We start from the raw sequence: 17,855 nt of genomic DNA on the forward strand, positions 1-17,855 counted from the left end.
TTATGCCCAAGTTACGTCCCCCGACCATGCTCCCTGCTTTACATGTTTCAGTTATAAAGCTTTTTAGGTGCAATTACTGACAGTGGGTGACCTGATAAGAGGGTACAAATCAGGGTGACTCCCAAAAAAATTAGTTGACACAACTGGAAATAGCAGAACTGAGGGAATTGGTATAGCTAGCTAAACTAGGGGAATTGAGGGTAGAGAGGGTTGAATTAAAGGAATGGTTATAATTAATTTAGAGCAGAAATCACTGATATTTGGTCAACATATTACATTTGTATATTTTGGCTGAACCTTAAATGAATTGTGTTCAATGACTGCATTGTTTATTTTTGGTTTCTATGTAATTATTGAGCCTTGCTAGCAATTAATTTATGAAATATAAACACAGACTTTCAAAACACCACCTCTTATGTCTTTTAAAAAAACATAATGATAAAGGAAAAAAACAAAGCAAAATATAAAAGTGCTGAATGTCGGTCTAAGCACAGATAGCATGAGTTGAATAAAATACACACAGCAGTTTTGTACATTTTATCTCCCTGCTATTCGCTGTGCATGAGACACATAAGATGCAGTAGATGAAGAAGGATGCCAACCTGAGCAGGGGCCACCAAAAGCAGAAATACATTGGCACATTGCTTAATCTTCTATCTGCAGCTTGAATAGTCACATTCCACAGCATATATACCACATATTAATTCCACTTGAGGATCTTCCACTTAGATCTGGTAAAAAAAGTATACTGGAAAAACAATAAGTAGGTGATTACTATATGAGTAACTTTATGAGAAGCTAGTCATACCCCAGAAGATTTTGCCACTATATTAGTTGGCCAATTTGAATATTAAACCAGCTCTTTATCTATGATTGCCAAAATTTGTGATATTCACTGATAATTTTTATAAGCAAAAAATAGGCAAATTCAAATTTCATCACTGCTTAGTAAACCAATTACAGCATAGTTGCCAATAAATTTGCCTACAATTCTTGCACATTTTGACTCACTTTAGTAAGTGCAGTAAAATTATTCTCTATAAACCAATGTAATTTTTACCAATGATTCTCCCCTATTCCTGTTGCCATTGCTGACAGGAGAGAGAAAGACACGGAAGCAGGCTATTATTTCTTACAACTGCTGTTGTTGTTTATTCTGTGCAGAGGAGGAGACAACACAGGAATGCAGCAGTACAGCAAAGGGAGAGGAATTTCCTTGTGTCTGTGGATGATTGTGGATAAGCTGCAGTCCCACCCCCTTACAGAACTTAAAAAAGGAGTGTGCAGGTAACAAAACGTTTACTTGGGACCCAACTGCTTTCCTTCTGCTTCTGGACTCTGGGCAGCACACAAATTGTAAGTACCACTTCAATCTGCTCCCTGCTTCCAAAATGTATAGGATGTATGTTGGGATTTATGCCATGCTTTCTTGTCACAAAGCTTACTCCTATCATTATTAACACTTCTATTTACACTTCTCTCTGCCTTGTTAACTACAATTACACAGTATTAAAGGACAAGTCAACCCAAAATATAATTTTTGCCTAATAAAAGAAAACAAAATTCTAAGCAACTTTGCAATATACATTCCTTACAAATTTGTAATGGTTTTTTACTTATTTGTATATATAATTGCTATTAGAAGTAGTGTTTGCCAGTCCTTTCCTAGCAGCAGATTGACAGACCTGTTTTGCTGGAGGAGACTGACCTTTGCAACATTGTTTAAAAAGTAACAACCAGGAGTTCAGCAAATGCTGCTTTCAATAGCAATTACATTTACAAATAATTTCTGAAGCCCTAATTTTCAATAAATTCACTTTGGAAAGTTGCTTTGAATTAGGTTTTCTTTTATTAGGGAAAAAATTATTTTTGGGGTTTACTTGTCCTTTAAAGCAATAAACAATGCTGTAAAGTGAAAGGATGCCTGTTTATTAAAAAAGGTTGTATGAAATTCTAAGAGTTTCCATGTAGATTCAACTGCCGCAATTTTTGAACCTAATTTAGCAGAGATACTTTGTTGCTTGTCCATTGCAACCCATGAGAATTGCCATAATTGCCCCACCGCCTGTATCATCTACAACATTATTCAGTTTCATAATTATAGCAATAAGACTGTAGTATCTGTATTTAATAACTAAACAACACTAGGAACATACTAAATCCAATATAGCATTATTCCTGGTTGAGTATGCAATAATCTGTGACTTGCAATAGTTATGCTGCACATTTATTAACTTGTTTCCATTAACAGTTGCTCCAGTCAATATCTGGGTTATTAAAATCCCCTATTACTAAGACTTGCTCCAAAATTGCAGACTTTTCTATTTGTAACAGGAGCCGAGCCTCTTCCTCTTCCCTTATATGAGGGAGTCAGTAGAATTCTCCTTCAATTAATTTACCTGTTGCCTAGAGTGCATCCTGCTTAGCTACATCTGCACTTACTTGTTTGTTCTGTAGCGCATAGATTAGGGGGTTGTAAGGGAGGACGAGATGCGCTGGCTAGTGAATCTAGGGGTACACATTCTGGAAATCTGGCTTTTTGTATTTTAATAACTTAAAGGACATGCAAACCCCACACACAAAAATTTAATTAGTGAATAGCCTCTTTGAAATCTTTCAATACCTGCCACACTGGTTGTCCAGAGGTTAATAGTAAGGCTGCAACATCTCCTTAATCACTTAGATTTCCTTCTCCTCCTCTAACCCACTTGGCCCCCTCCCTCAGGAATTTGCTTTGGCTGTTGGTTTGTGGGCATGCTCAGTTGTTCTAAGCTCAGATTACTAGACACACCCTCCAGTCTAGCAGCCAGTAAAGAGATGGCATTGCTGGTTCCTATAGAAACTCAGCTCTAGCTGTCTGCTTCAATTTTTTTCTCCCAAACAACTCTCCTGAGCTCAGCTCAAACCAAGTAGAACTTTTATCAGAGACAGTTCTGCCTGTGTAAGCCTGTATTCCTGATGAAATGTATGCTGAATAAGGGACTGTGTGTGTGTATGCTGTTTGCATGTTAAATGTATCTGATTATGTATCAGAGGGAAAATGGCCACCAGGTGAAAGCTTCTACTTGCTTTAGGAGAATGTGATGGTGCTAGCAAACGGAGAGGATATATGCAGTACAAATGATGCCATTTGGGTGGGGGAGGCGTGCCCAACTGATATACATTGTAGGCAAATGTAGGCTTTACATGTCCTTTAAGCAAACAGCAATAAAAAATAACATCTGCACAGTCGGCATGCATCACAAACATAAAATATGTGCTAAATAAAAGCCATGTTAAACATATTTATATTACAATGATGACCATATCTATAGGTCATACATAGCTATGCAAAAACGCATCAACATAGTTTGAACAATTTCTCTCATACTTAAGAGCCATCATGGCATGTATGTCATCTGTGGGTCAGTTTCAGAAGACCATCCTGTTGGGCTATCTTAACTAAAAATTTAACGTGCCAGCTCACAGTTCTGCACCACAAATATAATAATTAAGTTACACCCTCCAGACTGTAAAGACTTTAGTAGGTAGGGCCCAGGGTAGTGTGAAATCCCTATGAGGCAACACTGAGATCTTGGTATGTTTGGGCTATACACATGGAGGCAGTTTTAGTAACTCAAATTTTTTATGACTTTTATTTTTGAAAACTTTGAATAAACGCATTTCCATCAATGTCGCAAAAAAACTGAACTGAAAAATAATGTGCAACTGTGAGTTTGACTTTTCACACAATAACCGCAACTTTTTCTTATTGTTGCATCAAACCAGCTTCAAAAATCTGAAAAACCTCTAAAGGTTCAAAGCAAAGAAAGATCTTCCAGGGAAGTGAAGGGACATCTGCCTTTGACTTTTGTTTTTGGATTCGAATTGTCACAGTTTTGTTGCATAATAAATCTCGGAAAAGTCTGTGTACTGAGATTTCCATTAAACAATAAACTGTCTGTTACCACTGACACCAAAAATTATTGTGAAGAAATGTGTGAGTGTAACAGTTTATTTTGAAGGCCCATTACCACCAATGTTCCTGTTAGGCTCCAAAGTAGAGTTCCATGTAATGGTGCTCTGCCTGCAGAGTACCAGGAGATACCCCCAATCCTATAGTTTATTATACAAATAAAAATACTTTTGTTTAAACGTTTGGTAAGACAATATGATAAGAATGTGGTACAATTTAATAAAAATGCTCAGCAGAACTTGACAAGATTGAGAAAAGAGGCTGAATTGGCAGCAGGACTGGTGGGTGTTTTGTTTGCCTTCCCCCTGGATTGATACTGACATTTGCCAAGGTTGAATAAATGGGATTATATCTCGCAATCTCATATGCTATGTTACAAAATATCAATACAAGTCTGTCTGCCTTTTAACAAAAATCTTTTTCTGACTATGCATTTTATCCATGTGTTCTCTTATAGGAAATATGAAAGTTCATGAAGATTACCACTCTTTGGTCCATTGTATAGGTTCTCTGGATTTCTCTGGGGAAGCTGTTCCATGCAAGCTGTTGCTAACAGGAGACACTGCATTCCCTGTGCTGGTAACTCCAAAAAAAGATGTGCTCATTGCTGCTGCTCGTTATGGAAAAGGAAAAGTAGTGGTTATGGCCCATGAGGGTTATCTAAACATGAATGAGTTTATGGACTTTTTGAAAAATGCGGTATCTTGGTTAAGGCCAAATTCAGAAGCCAACATTGGGGTGCAAAATGCATTACATCTGCTTGCAGATAATCTCTCTGTCTACGGTTCCAGAGTCCAAAAGACTTCCACCCTGACTGAGGGCCTAGGAGTGTTCTGTACTAATGGATATGATGATAGCCAGGCTCAGCAGATCATTTCATTTGTGCGAGAAGGGGGAGGCCTGCTGATTGGCGCTCAGGCTTGGCACTGGTCCTACAGCCACAGAGAGGAAAATGTCCTCCACCATTTTCCAGGAAACAAAATTATATCAGTTTCTGGGGTGTACTTTACCAGTGACTATGGAGAGAAAGGAAAATTCTGTGTGACTGAGAATATACCACAGACTACAATTTATACAAGGTAAATGTGTGTGTGTGTGTATAAAAATACACCAAAAAAAGTCCTGCACTCCCAACACTGTTAAAAACACATAGAAAAATAGGCAACATTCTCAAGTCATATGTAATACAATGTATAGCCACACTTTTTACAGGTCTTGCTCCACCTCTTAGATGGATACCCAATATTAACCCTTTACACATGAAATTTTTACAAAACACATAATCCCCAATTTCTTTTGAATATATACATTCCTGTCCACAATACCAGAATCTCTTTTTATAAATCCAGTCAGATTGTATGCATGTGTGTATCTATGTATTTAACATTTCAGCATTTCTATTTGAGAAATTAAATTTGTAGAAGTCAAAATTGAACATCAGTAAGACAAGGTTTAGCACTTATCATTAAGTGCATTAGGAGGCCTCCTTCTCCTCCCACCCCAAATACATCCCAAACTGAATTTTGGGTTTAATTCAATCCAGACTTTATAGCAGGAACAAACTCTTGAATCATCACAGTCACTGTGTAAACTCCCAGCATAAAAGGAACCATCACTAACAGTAGGGTTTGTTTGATTCTCAATTTCTGAGTCAGGTACCTGAGCTATGGGTAAGAGATGATTGCAGTGCCAGACTTTAAAATACTCCTTAGACCTTTGATGCAGTAGACAAGGATACTAGGTAGTTTATCAGTCACAATATAGAAGTCTGTATTCCAACAACCAGCTAGTTTATGCCGGGCCTCGTTCCAAGGTTTCTCAATAACACTTTGTCTACAGGAACAAGCTCATTGTGCCATACTTTGTCTTCTATATAGTCTCTTCTTAATTAGTTTTAGAAGCATTTTCCTTATCAAGGTAATAGGCTTTAGGCAACATACTAAGAATGACTAATACTGTCCATACCATCCACTGGCACTCCAAAGTAGCGATCTAATGGTAGTCGTGCTACTCTGCCAAACACGAGGAAGTGTAGAGAATATCTAGTAGTCTCGAGTCGAGTGCAGTTATAAGCATGTAATAGTAATAACATGGCAACTCCAAAATCCAAACAGTAATGTTGTCCATAGCAACCAGATATTTGCTTTTGTTTAACTTGTAGGTGAGCGTTGAAATCTAATTTCTCATTGGTTGCTATGGACTTAAGTGTACCAAGCATGTTTAGCAAGGTGCAGTTGAATCTTTTTGGTTGGGCATCAACTTGAGGAGGATACAATGTAGATCTACTAGTAGCTTTTACAGGGATCGCTTCCTTTTTGTAGCCATCTTGAGAACTGGCAAATGGCACACTTGTTATTGCTGGTCGTCTTGTTTTTTTATGCCATGACCAGTTCTCCCTCTACTTTCTTACAAGTCAAGTGCAGCTTGACCTGTAAGCTACAAGTTATTACCAATACCAGCTAAACTGGAAGTTATATAATTTTATGAAAACCTAAATAAAACATAGATCAAAATCACACATATAAAGTAACAATCCACATCCACTGATAATTAAGGTGGTTACATATCACCTACACACAAAGTTTTGTTTTTAACTAAATTGTTCCCATCTCTATAAATACTACACTTGCACAGCCTTATTGATTGCTCTGGTTTCCTCATCTAGATGTCCTTCTAACTGTTTTCTTATATTCTTCTGATGCCATTTGCAAGTCTTGCTCGTATAGTAATTCTTATGATTTTTAATACTGCAGTATTCTCTCTTGTGCAGTTTTGACTTCTCACTCGACCAGAAGTACCTTCTGAATGGCATGTCTCAGCTGGACATCAGTGGGTCAAATATTCCTTCAGATCTTCTATTGCATGGTGCTTTGTCATTTCCAATTGGGCTAAGTGAAAACAAGCAATGTTTTCTTGGTGCTACATATTATGGCAAAGGACGAGTGGTTGTAGCAACACATGAAAGTTACCTATCCAAACCAGAGCTCAAAACATTAATGCTCAAAGTCATATCTTGGCTAGATATAAACCAGAACAGAAGAATTGGTGTTCACAAGAACCTGGGAAGCTTTGCTGAGCTTTTGAAGGGAGAAAACATCCCCTGTAATGTATCTAGTTTAGTCTCTGATCTAAGTGTTTACTGCTGCAAGTCCTACAGTGATGCAGAAGCAAAGGCCATCCATCAGTTTGTTGCAGAGGGTGGAGGACTTCTTATTGCTGGCCATGCCTGGTATTGGTCCTATCAGAATTCAGACTTGGATGTCCTTACCCACTACCCTGGAAACAAGATATTGAATAAGTTTGGCATTAGCATACTGGATAGAACCATTCCTGAGGGCAATTATAAGGCAATCAATCCAGATAAAACCAATGAACAGTATCACTTTCACAGAGCACTTTGTAATTTGCAAACTGAACTTCAGAGCAGTGCAGAACTGAAACCTCCCTTGAGCACCTGGATGATCAAGCTTAGGCAGGATGTCACCGCTTTTATGAGGCTCCCAGCCAGTCCTATCATCAGCTCCATTCAGAGTCAGTTTGTAGAAATGATGCGAACATGTGATATACCTAAGGTCAGCAAGGCGTGTCCTGTGAGCAGCTGCTCCAAAGAAGCATTAATCTTGTGTTTGGCCCATGAAACCTTTACTGTGAGCCAGGAGTGTGATGAATCAAATAATCTGGAAAAGGGACCTTCAGTCACTGTTGAGATTGATGGCACAAACCCTGGTAATGTATTGTATAGTGAATCACATCATACCACTTTAAAGGGGCACTCCAGCCAAATATTATGGGTTTTTTTTTTTGCATAATGAAAGAAAATTTCTAAGCAACATTTTAATATACATCAATAAAAATAATGATTTCATTTACAAACCCTTTTCGCACTACTGGTTCTGAACTTTGAAATAGTGACGCAGAAGCCGGCTTTACTCCAGCCAAGATTCCATTTCCCTGCACAATATATTTGTTCTGTGACATATTTCAGATTTCCTACAGGGTTTCTGAACCAGTTGTGTTCAGTCATTAGACAATATACTTATGGTGTTTTATAGGAAATTATAATGATCAATCAACAGTCAGCCCTGCCTATATCACAAAAATAAACAATGGCACAATTATATTATGAATAACTACAGAAATAAACTCCTTCTGTTGGAACAGTTGTGACAGGTTACTTTGCTACCTAATTTGTTTATGGAACACACTGAAGTATGATTTTTCTCTGTACTAGGTAATGATGCCTGGAGAAGCACTGGCCTGTACTTGGCTCCCAGAAAGACAGCAGTTCTTGAGTTTCCTGCGTCAGTTGTGCAGCAAGGTCTTAAGGTAACTAAGGAACAGAGAGAAAATGCTATGGAGCTTAAAGGCACTTGTTAGAAATATGTTTTCACTTTTTACAAGACTATTGAGCCATTTTGACGTATTCACTAAGATTCTAAATTCCACCTCATATGTCCCCTAACATTCACATCAGTATGCCAGCCATTTTTTGTGGCAACATCAAATGTTTACTAAATATATATCAGTTGCACCATTGCAAATATGCTGCACTGAAATACTGCTGGCAAACATACATTGTATAAATATGGCAGCATATTGATCAAATGGCTTAAATAGTTCCAGTTACAGGAAAACACTGCAATTTAATTAAAAATAATAAGTGTATTTCATGGGCCTTAAGCTGGCCATACACGGGCCACCTATGGGTGGGCGATATCGGGGAGGCATGTAGGCGAATTCGATCGTTTGGCCCTGGGGCGGTCAATGGGCAATGGGGCAGCCGGTTCGGGGAGCTAACCTGGCCGATTGATATCTGGCCAATTTCAGGCCAGATATCGGTCGGCCAGGCCCCTCGGTTCTGCCCCTACACGGGCCGATAAGGGACCGATATCGGCAGCATAATGGGCCCGTGTATGGTGACATTTACGCTGACATCTTAAATCTTAGCTCTCTTTTTGTCCAATTTATTTAGTTTTGGTTTTAAGACTGAATATTCAAATATTAGGCTCTTTGAGGACCCTAGGAGTCCTAGATACCCTAGAAATGTGTTCAACCACTTACCTGCACATAAGTGGCAACATAAAACAGACAGAGAAGAGGCTATACATAAAAATTGAAATTGTACAGCATAATAGGCACCTTTGCATTTTGACATGGGTGAAGTGTAATAGCTGCTACATAGAAAGCTATAGTTTACACAAACTTAAAAATTAACAAAATTAACACACACGCATGCCCACACACGCACACTCAAAATGTTGTGTCTTGTGTTAATAACAGGTGCAGGTTGGCTGTCAGGCAGACGATTTGAGCTCTGCAGAAAAGTATTGTCGTGCCCCTGTTGTTGTTCGCAAATGTCATGTTGATAGACAAAAAGTTTCAGTGTCCTGTTTCTGGGGAGGACTTCTATACATCATTGTGAAAGCTAACAGCAATTTGGGTATAATCCCAGTTAAGGTGTATGGAGCAGAACCAGCCCCAGTCTATATAAAAGGTAAGTAAATATACTTTGCCTGTGCAATGTCAGTATTATGTATGATATATTATATTATGTACATTATATTGGTTTACTGTATATCAAACACAATATAAGCAAAAGAGTGATATCATATTTATCGTGACATCACACGGTGGCGCGTGCTTCTGGAAATAAAATCATGTGCAAATGCACCATTGAAAGCCAAAACATCGGTACCTGCACATGTGCAAATGCTTCTAACCTTTTGCCTACTGCACATGTCTGAATCTGACGTGAACTTTGGGGGATTATTTTATATGGCAAAAAACTTTCTGACACGAAGTGTAAGTATGATGTAATTTTCCCTTTTACCTTGGCCATCCCCATGTCAGCTATATATGGAATTTACCCAAACTTAACCAACGGTATGGAAATATAAGGGTTACCAAGAAATCTCTGAAACTTAAAACATGTACTTATTCCAGAGCAGACAGATTCTGCTCTCATTCTAAATCAGCTTATGCAAGTAAATTAACCTACACATACAGTACAAAAGGAAACTCCTTGAAGGCTGCAGATGAGGGTCCTGTGGATATAAGGGCTGTGACACACGGGGAGACAAATCCCCCTTGTCGCGGGCGACTAATCTCCCCGTAATGCCATCCCACCAGCTAAAATGTAAATCGCCAGTGGGATGGCATACACGGCACCATGATTTGCCGAAGTCACGGAAGTTGTCTTGAGAGGAAACTTCTGCGACTTCGGCAAATCGCGGCGCCGCGTATGCCATCCCACCGGCGATTTACATTCTAGCCAGTGGGATGGCATTTCGGAGAGATTAGTCGCCCATGACAAGGGAGATTTGTTGCGTAGCTACTTTTCATGATTACTAAAATAGACAATTGTCTCTATGTCTGTTTTAGCAGAGGCAATTCTCAGTATTGTCTATGGCAGGGTATTTTCTGGAGTTTAGTAGCTGTGAAAAAGTAGCTGCTACTAGTAGCTCCATTTGTCTTCACCCTAAAACAAATTGGACATGATATCCCCTGAAAGTGTAGGGAAAAAACAGGTAGAATTCCTGATACTCAACAAGAGAACAACAAATCTGGAAAGACAAGATGAACTGTTCCACATTTACTTCCTACCTGGTTATGAACAAGTATTGCCAGAATGAGCCGCAGCCTTAATGCAACCTAGAATTAAGTGATCTACAACACAAAGGATCAGTATTTTCTTTAATAATACACAAAGCACTACAGGGAATGGTTTGGGACATGCAGTAATAAACACAGTCTTAGGGGCCGATTCATTAAAGTACGAATTCCGAGTACGATTTGCAACAATTTGCATTAAATACGAAAATTTCTGATGTGCGTTAATTTTGCGAAAAGTCGTGTAATTGTGGTCCGATCGAAAGTTACAAATTTTTCTTATCCGAACAATCGTAAACAGCGCAAAAAACTTTCTGACTTATGCAGCTCCAACCTGGCCCAAGGAAAGTCATGATACCAAACCTTGAATGAATCTTTTGTACTTGTTGCGACAATACGATTTTGTCGCAAAGTACCAAAAAGTTTCGCAAATTAACGAAAAAAATCACAGAAAATACACAGTTCTATAACTTAGAAAAAAATACAAATTTTTTGTATTCGGACTCAATCATACATTGATGAATGTGGCTCTTAAAGTACTGAATGGCCTACAACAAAAAAGGGCCCTGCAACCCTTAGTGCTATATTGTATGGAGAATGCTAAACACATTAGCCCCAAAAGGTCAGCCCAGAACCCTATTGGATGTGTATACTGGTTAGAGAGACGGGCATTCCGTAATACAGAGCTTTCTGGATAACGGGTTTCCGGATAAGGGATCCCATACCTGTATACAGTTACAGAGACCCTAAATGTAAAAGGTTTGCATTAAGACAGCATTGCACAAAATAAACCAACATGGCTCCTAATAACTAGTATGGTTCAACTAGTATGATACACCCAGTATTAACATACTAGTAAAATAATGAGTGACAGCAGTAGCAATGTGTGGCAACTGGAATACCTGAATATATTTCTATCTACAATAGTCTCCATACAAGTAAGATCAAATCCATATACTCTGCATTAGCAGAAAATATTCAGTTGCTGTTTGAAAAACAGACCTGGTGTAGAACTACTTGAACCAAGTTCATCTATTTGCCTCTGGATGATAGCAAACACAGAATCAGAGCCAGAAAGCTGCAACAGAGCTCCCCATAGCAAGGTGTGGCTAGTATTGCAGGTAAAAGGCTAATTAGTTCAGCTGTGGCTTAGTAGGAATAAGCATGCTCCTGAGAGCCCCAGAACCGGATTCAGTTCCTCCAACCAATCTGTATCTGGAATCCAGATCTGCAGCCTGAACTGGTCAGTAGCCACATGACTATAGATACCTACTTATTCACTGCAACCTTGTGACCACATAAGGAATATAATTGTCACCCACAAGGTAAAAGCTATTATTAAAGATATTCTGAGTGTAACACAGCAGTGAGACTTAGAAACTTATTTATCAATGGGTGATAGTTAAAACTGATGAATAGTGATAATTAAAACTTGATGAATATGCTTCTAAAAATCCCATAGGAATGAATAGAACGTGGGTGAGTTTTTATTTATTAAGCCCTAAACTCACATTTTTATAAATCTGCCCCCTAGTGTGGAGCAATCACAAGCCAGAAAGGTTTTTTCCCCCCTTTTAATCATTCTCAGCAGATACACATATATATTTAAATATGTGCCCACACATGCAATGTAATGTAGTAGCAAAGGATACATCCCCCAAAAAACATACAAAAAGCCCCCAAAAAACATTAGACCACCACACTGCAACAGGTATTCCTATGAACCCATACAGTAAACCTGTTTGGAAGGACAAGCAGGATCCATTATCTGGTGCAATTTACCTACACAAGTCAGAAGCCCTTTGTCAGGAAAACCTTAAGGGTGAAGACACACAGAGCTACTTAGTAGCAGCTACTTGTCATTGCTACTTAAAGCCAGAAAATACCCTGCCATAGACAAAACTGAAAATTGCCTCTGCTAAAACACACATAGAGACGATTATCAGTAACTGATCAGCATTGTCTATTTTAGTAGCCGTGACAAGTAGCTGCTACTAGTAGCTCTGTGAGTCTTTGCCCTAAAGCCTGACTTCCCCTATGGCTAATGCCACACAAAGCATATGGCGCATATTTTCGGCAAGCTGAAAAACACTTGCCAAGAATACACACCATACGCTTGAAACTCCCCTTACCTGTGCCTGCACCCGAATGAATTAAATACGCTCGGGTGCAGGCACATGTCGCCGATATCTGCAGAACAACGCCAGACTTTGCATTTTCTCGCGTTTTTAGGAGGATATTGGCTACATGTGCCTGCACCCGTGCTTATTCAATTCATTTGGGTGCAGGCACAGGTAGGAGCATATGGAGCATATTTTCAGCAAGCATTTTTCAGCTTGCCGAAAATACGCTCCATACGCTACGTGTGGCATAAGCCTATGGCTGCCTTCTTAGCAAAGCCCTGAGATGGTTTATTAAACAATGTTCTTACTGCCTGTGGTCCAAGGCAAAAGACCAAAAAGAAACCTGTGAGTGGGAAGGCTTTCTAGTTTTTGATAGCTGAGTGTCTTCTGTCGTAGCTTTATACTTAGCTGACATGGAGATGGCCAGGGTAAAACATTTAACTTAGTACAGTAATGGTCAAATTTGTAATTAGCTAGACATCAACCAGAGTCAGTAGGGGAGCCCTGCAACAGGCCATTTCTAGAATGCGATGATTAGAACTCATGACACTTCATAAAAGTTCTAGGTGAGGCTCACAAATGGAATAGTAGTGTTTTTGTATAGTTAGTTTTAATGTTCATAAGCCTTTTGTGTTGATTATGCAATACCCCACACATAATAGAAACAGCAACAAAAATGTTTTACAGTAAATACTCACAAATAAATGTCATGTTTGTTCTCTGCGGCCCATATTTCTTAACTAAATAATTTGTTATCCGTACAAAGCAATACCACACAATTATGATGGTATAAGTATCTTGTTGTATTAAGCACACTAAGAACATGTTTTTGTGATTCATTTTATTTAGTGTATCTCCTACTTGTTTGATGTTAAGAATGATCTTTTACCCTATAGGTAAGACTAACCTTGACTCATGGTTACAATCAGTTCGCTATTTGCCTGCTCCATGGGCAGAGCTGATTACAGAGAACATTATCTTAACCGTACCCTCAGATGCTATTCGCTCACTAAGTGATCCAGAAGCGCTGCTGTCTCTTTGGGACAAGATAATGGTCTCTATTACTGAGCTTGCAGCCATACCAAAGACATTTCCACGTCCTGAGCGATTTGTTGCAGATGTGCAGATCTCAGCAGGTAAGTACTTACTTGTACATATGCTGGCTTATGTTTGCCAGCTGACAAAATGCACAGTTAAAACAATCATGATTAAATGGCAAGGAAAGCTGAATTCACTGGGGGCTCTAGTATAACCAGTGGATCCAATTGCTACAATTTTTCCCTGGACTGGTGCTCCTTTCCCCATGTGTACATACTGGTAACCTTGCAGCTAAACATTGTTGTAATCCATTGGCATGCTCTGGTGGTGGAGTGTGATCCCAGTTTTGTTGGGTTCAGGACCAGAAGGTGAGCATCAGGTGTGGGTTCAGGCAGGTGGCAGGTCAAACTTCAAGCAAGGACCCATCCCTGATAATGTAATAGTGCTGAATATGGGTGTTGAGTTAGGGCCAGTACAGGTTGAAAACTTCTGACATGATCATCGCTATTTTGTACCTATGAATACCCTTAATTCTTATAGGCTGCAACTCTCATTACTTTGTCAGAAGCTGAATGCTCTAATTCTGATCTTTGTAGGCAGACAGTGTGTACATTTGCTGTACTAAATGCATAATGCATAATTTTACATCGTACAGTTTGTCCCTCCTACTGTTTTATTGTTTCACAGTTTACAACTCTTGACTTTTTGCTGGAAACAGTAAAATCATACCCTATATTTACCAAAGCATGGAGCAATATTAATGTGTAGGTGAAAAATCATTTTGCTGCTTGGTTGTATAAGATGGTTTTCCTGTTTTTCAAAGGTTGGATGCATGCTGGATATCCCATTATGTGCCACTTGGAATCAGCTAAAGAACTGACTGACCTAAACGTTATGCAGACAGTAGGAATCTGGGGTCCAATACATGAACTAGGACATAATCAGCAGAAAATAAACTGGGAGTTTCCACCCCACACAACGGAAGCCACATGTAATCTATGGTCTGTGTATGTGCATGAAACAGTTCTGGGAATCCCACGGAATAAAGCACACGGTTCTCTACAGCCAGAAACCAGGGCCTGTTATATACAGGAATATGTGAAAAATGGATCCAATTTGGAACAATGGGATGTATGGACAGCATTGGAGACCTATCTACAGGTAACACTGGGATCTTATATATTAACCCTCATGTAAATTAGAATAAAACAAAAAAAATTCACACCCCCTTCTCTATTATTGAAATAAAAGAGATACTTGGCAGCTAGGCTTCCAAGGTGAGTCAGCCATGATGAGCACTGCTGAATGGGAAGGTGTATAAGGCACTTTTTCATTCATGTACTATTATTGCCTAAAAATAATTCTGAATAATATACTTAGAAAAGAACTGACAAAAAGCTTTCTTTTCAGCCTTTCTCTTGTTGCTGTAGGGGTTATGAGCATTTACACTCAAATAGGTTTGACACCTGTCCAGTTTTGATTCACACAGCCCGGTTTTCAGTAGGGCTGTCCGGGTCAAAACTGCCTGCCTGGTTCTCCCAAGTTGGAAAAACGGGCAGGATCCTCGAAGACTGACGCGGTCATTGGCCAATCAACCCACAAGATGTCACTGCCCCACCCAGTGAATTCACGGAGTTCCCGGGGCAGGAGAGGTGCAACCCTATGTTCAAATTTATGGTCAAGGGGGTGTCCAATAGTGTAGTATTATTAAAAGCATATAGAAATATTGTACAGCACTGCAGAATAGTGTGGAGGTTTATGAACACATTATTATGGAACATACGTTAATAGTTTGAAGTAGCGATCACACACTCACATAATAAAAACAATGATTGTGCTTATTTGAGGGGGGCTGAACTGAAGTCTGGCAACTTTTTGCTTTGCGCTGTTTCGTAGCTGATTTGCATTCTGTTGATTTTACCCAGGGGTTGGTTTTACTCCTTTTTGGCATGCAGATTTCTTTTAGTTTGCTGATATTTAACCTTTTACACTGTTTAGAAAAGAGAAAGCCTCTACAGATGAAATAACTGATCATCAGACATACTGTATGGTCCCTTTATCACCACCTTTTTCTTATTCATTATTTATGGAAATATGAATTAAGGCTAACATCATTTTCATTATATCGCTGCAGTTCTTTTTTTAAAAAAACTACTCTACTAAAAGAGTTAGGGCTTGTTTATGTAAAAGGCAATATAGTGTCCCATTAGATGCTATTTGTAAAGGTACATGTGTCTGAGCTCCTTCTGGAGAACCTTTCCCATACTTGCACATTCAGGCTTCATCAAAAAACAAAAAGATCAGTGCTATATGGTCAGCAGTGTGGCCATTTGATCATATTAATGCAACTGGCCAACTACATGTGGCCAAATTGTCCAAGAGCCATCTGTTCCACATTGATCCAAACAGTTCAGTTTTTCTTAGGCCTGTCTCAATTGTTTATTCGGTTTCAAGCCTACTGAAACCAAAACAATAATCTGACCTATAAATGAAAAACATTTAAATATTAAGATACTCACTGTAGTTTTTTATATCAACATGGCTTAGCATAATGAAATTCAGTCAAAATTGAGAAATTGTTTTACTAAATTAACATTGTTCTATTTCAGATAGAGGTGCACCAAATCTACTTTTTGGTGCATCCATAATCCTTACAAAAGATTTGGCCTAATACCGAACCGAAACCAAATGCAAATTAGGATAAGGAAGGGTTAAAGAGAATCATGTGCTTTGTGTGCAGTGGAAAATTGTCAACTTTCATGCTAATGTGACAAAAAGCATGTGATTTTAAGGATTCGGTTCAGCCAGAAGCATGGATTCGGCTGAATCCCAACCGAATCCTGGATTCTGTGCATCCCTAATTTCAGAGCTTTCTGCATAACTGGTTTCTGTATAATAACTTCAATCACTTTAATTAAAGGACTGCCCCTGATGCCATCAGCCCCAACCCCTTTATTCAGGTTTAGCCACCAGCAATGGTGACAACCATATTCATCCCTCAGCCCATCTGAAAAAACGGCAACATCAGTCATGTGACTTTAATCTTTCCTTATTATAAAACTAATGGCACTTCTATTTTTGCAGTTGACCAGCTGAGAATAACTTATATCCCTGTCTGTTACAGTTGCAAGAAGGCTTTGGCTGGGAACCATTCAAGCGGTTATTCAAAGACTACCAGAGCATGTCGGGCATCAGTAATGACAACAAATCAAAGATGAACCTGTGGGCAGAGAAGTTCTCTGAGGCTGTGCAAACCAATCTCATTCCATTCTTTGAGGCCTGGGGATGGCCCATTGAGGAAGCAACTCGCATTAAATTATCTGCATTGCCTGTATGGGAGAAGGATCCCATGAAGCCATATCTTAGTGCAATCAAATCATAAAATGAACATAACTGACTTCATTATTACTGTTCTTCTTTAGTTGTATATCTTCTGCTTTATACTACCACATGCTTCTTTAGACACATAAAAAAAGAATCAAGAAATATACAAAGCTAAATAGATTAAACCCATGTAAGCAATCCCTGAGGTCAAGTATTGCCGTCTTTGCTAGACATTAACTGCACATTAACTTGCCTACCAGTGGGAAGCAACAACAGCAAGTTATTGGATTGGAAATCCGGACTAAGCAATATGTAGTGTGACACCCTAACATAATGGTTATCATATAGTGCATTTTATTTTTCATGTTTTTTTTTTTTTTTACTTCATCCCAAGAGGGATGAGTTCTGAATAGGTGATGTTTGCCTGTGAATTTTGTCTGTAAATTGAGAATTTCAATATACTCCATTTACAAGTCTATTGCTTATGAATATTTTATTGCAATGATTTTATAACTAATTTTTAACAAATAATAAAAACTAATACAAAAAAATTGAACATTCATGGTGGAACTGTAACTCATTTAGTAAAAAGAAGTCTTCCATATGGTTTATGCACATATGTATTTGTATGATTTGTAGATGCAGTGCTGTACATTAAAGCACTTTATTAATAGAAACAGTCAGGAAACATAAATATATGAAGTGTTATACAATTACATTCAAAATGAAGTGTTCAGATATATAAAAAAAGAGGTCTCTGCCCTGTAGAGTTTGCATCTACGTGGTTGGGTATCTTACAGGCACAA

At 38.7% G+C, this 17,855-nt stretch overlaps 1 protein-coding gene across 2 annotated transcripts; it reads left to right on the forward strand.

Annotated features, from left to right (window-relative positions):
- The first annotated feature begins 1,250 nt into the window (after positions 1 to 1,250).
- On the forward strand, positions 1,251 to 17,600 carry tcaf2 (TRPM8 channel-associated factor 2). Of its 2 annotated transcripts, XM_002934581.5 has the most exons (8): positions 1,251 to 1,356; positions 4,413 to 5,034; positions 6,726 to 7,681; positions 8,187 to 8,281; positions 9,236 to 9,449; positions 13,584 to 13,823; positions 14,549 to 14,886; positions 16,850 to 17,600. In XM_002934581.5, exons 2-8 carry the CDS (start codon positions 4,418 to 4,420, stop codon positions 17,105 to 17,107), a joined length of 2,718 nt encoding a protein of 905 aa, XP_002934627.2. In that variant the 5' UTR covers positions 1,251 to 1,356; positions 4,413 to 4,417; the 3' UTR covers positions 17,108 to 17,600. The 2 variants fall into 2 exon arrangements, with proteins under 2 accessions (XP_002934627.2, XP_031754966.1); XM_031899106.1 differs by lacking the exon at positions 13,584 to 13,823.
- Positions 17,601 to 17,855: the final 255 nt, after the last annotated feature.

The sequence above is a fragment of the Xenopus tropicalis genome, chromosome 3 (assembly GCF_000004195.4).
Source record: "Xenopus tropicalis strain Nigerian chromosome 3, UCB_Xtro_10.0, whole genome shotgun sequence".
NCBI lineage: Eukaryota > Metazoa > Chordata > Amphibia > Anura > Pipidae > Xenopus > Xenopus tropicalis.

Bases quoted from the DNA above. Each gene is read 5' to 3' on its own strand.
- tcaf2 (XM_002934581.5), top strand. From the start codon at position 4,418: ATGAAAGTTCATGAAGATTACCACTCTTTGGTCCATTGTATAGGTTCT. The intron at 7,682-8,186 runs GTAATGTATTGT...TCTCTGTACTAG, and splicing joins GATTGATGGCACAAACCCTG to GTAATGATGCCTGGAGAAGC. The intron at 9,450-13,583 runs GTAAGTAAATAT...TTTACCCTATAG, and splicing joins AGCCCCAGTCTATATAAAAG to GTAAGACTAACCTTGACTCA.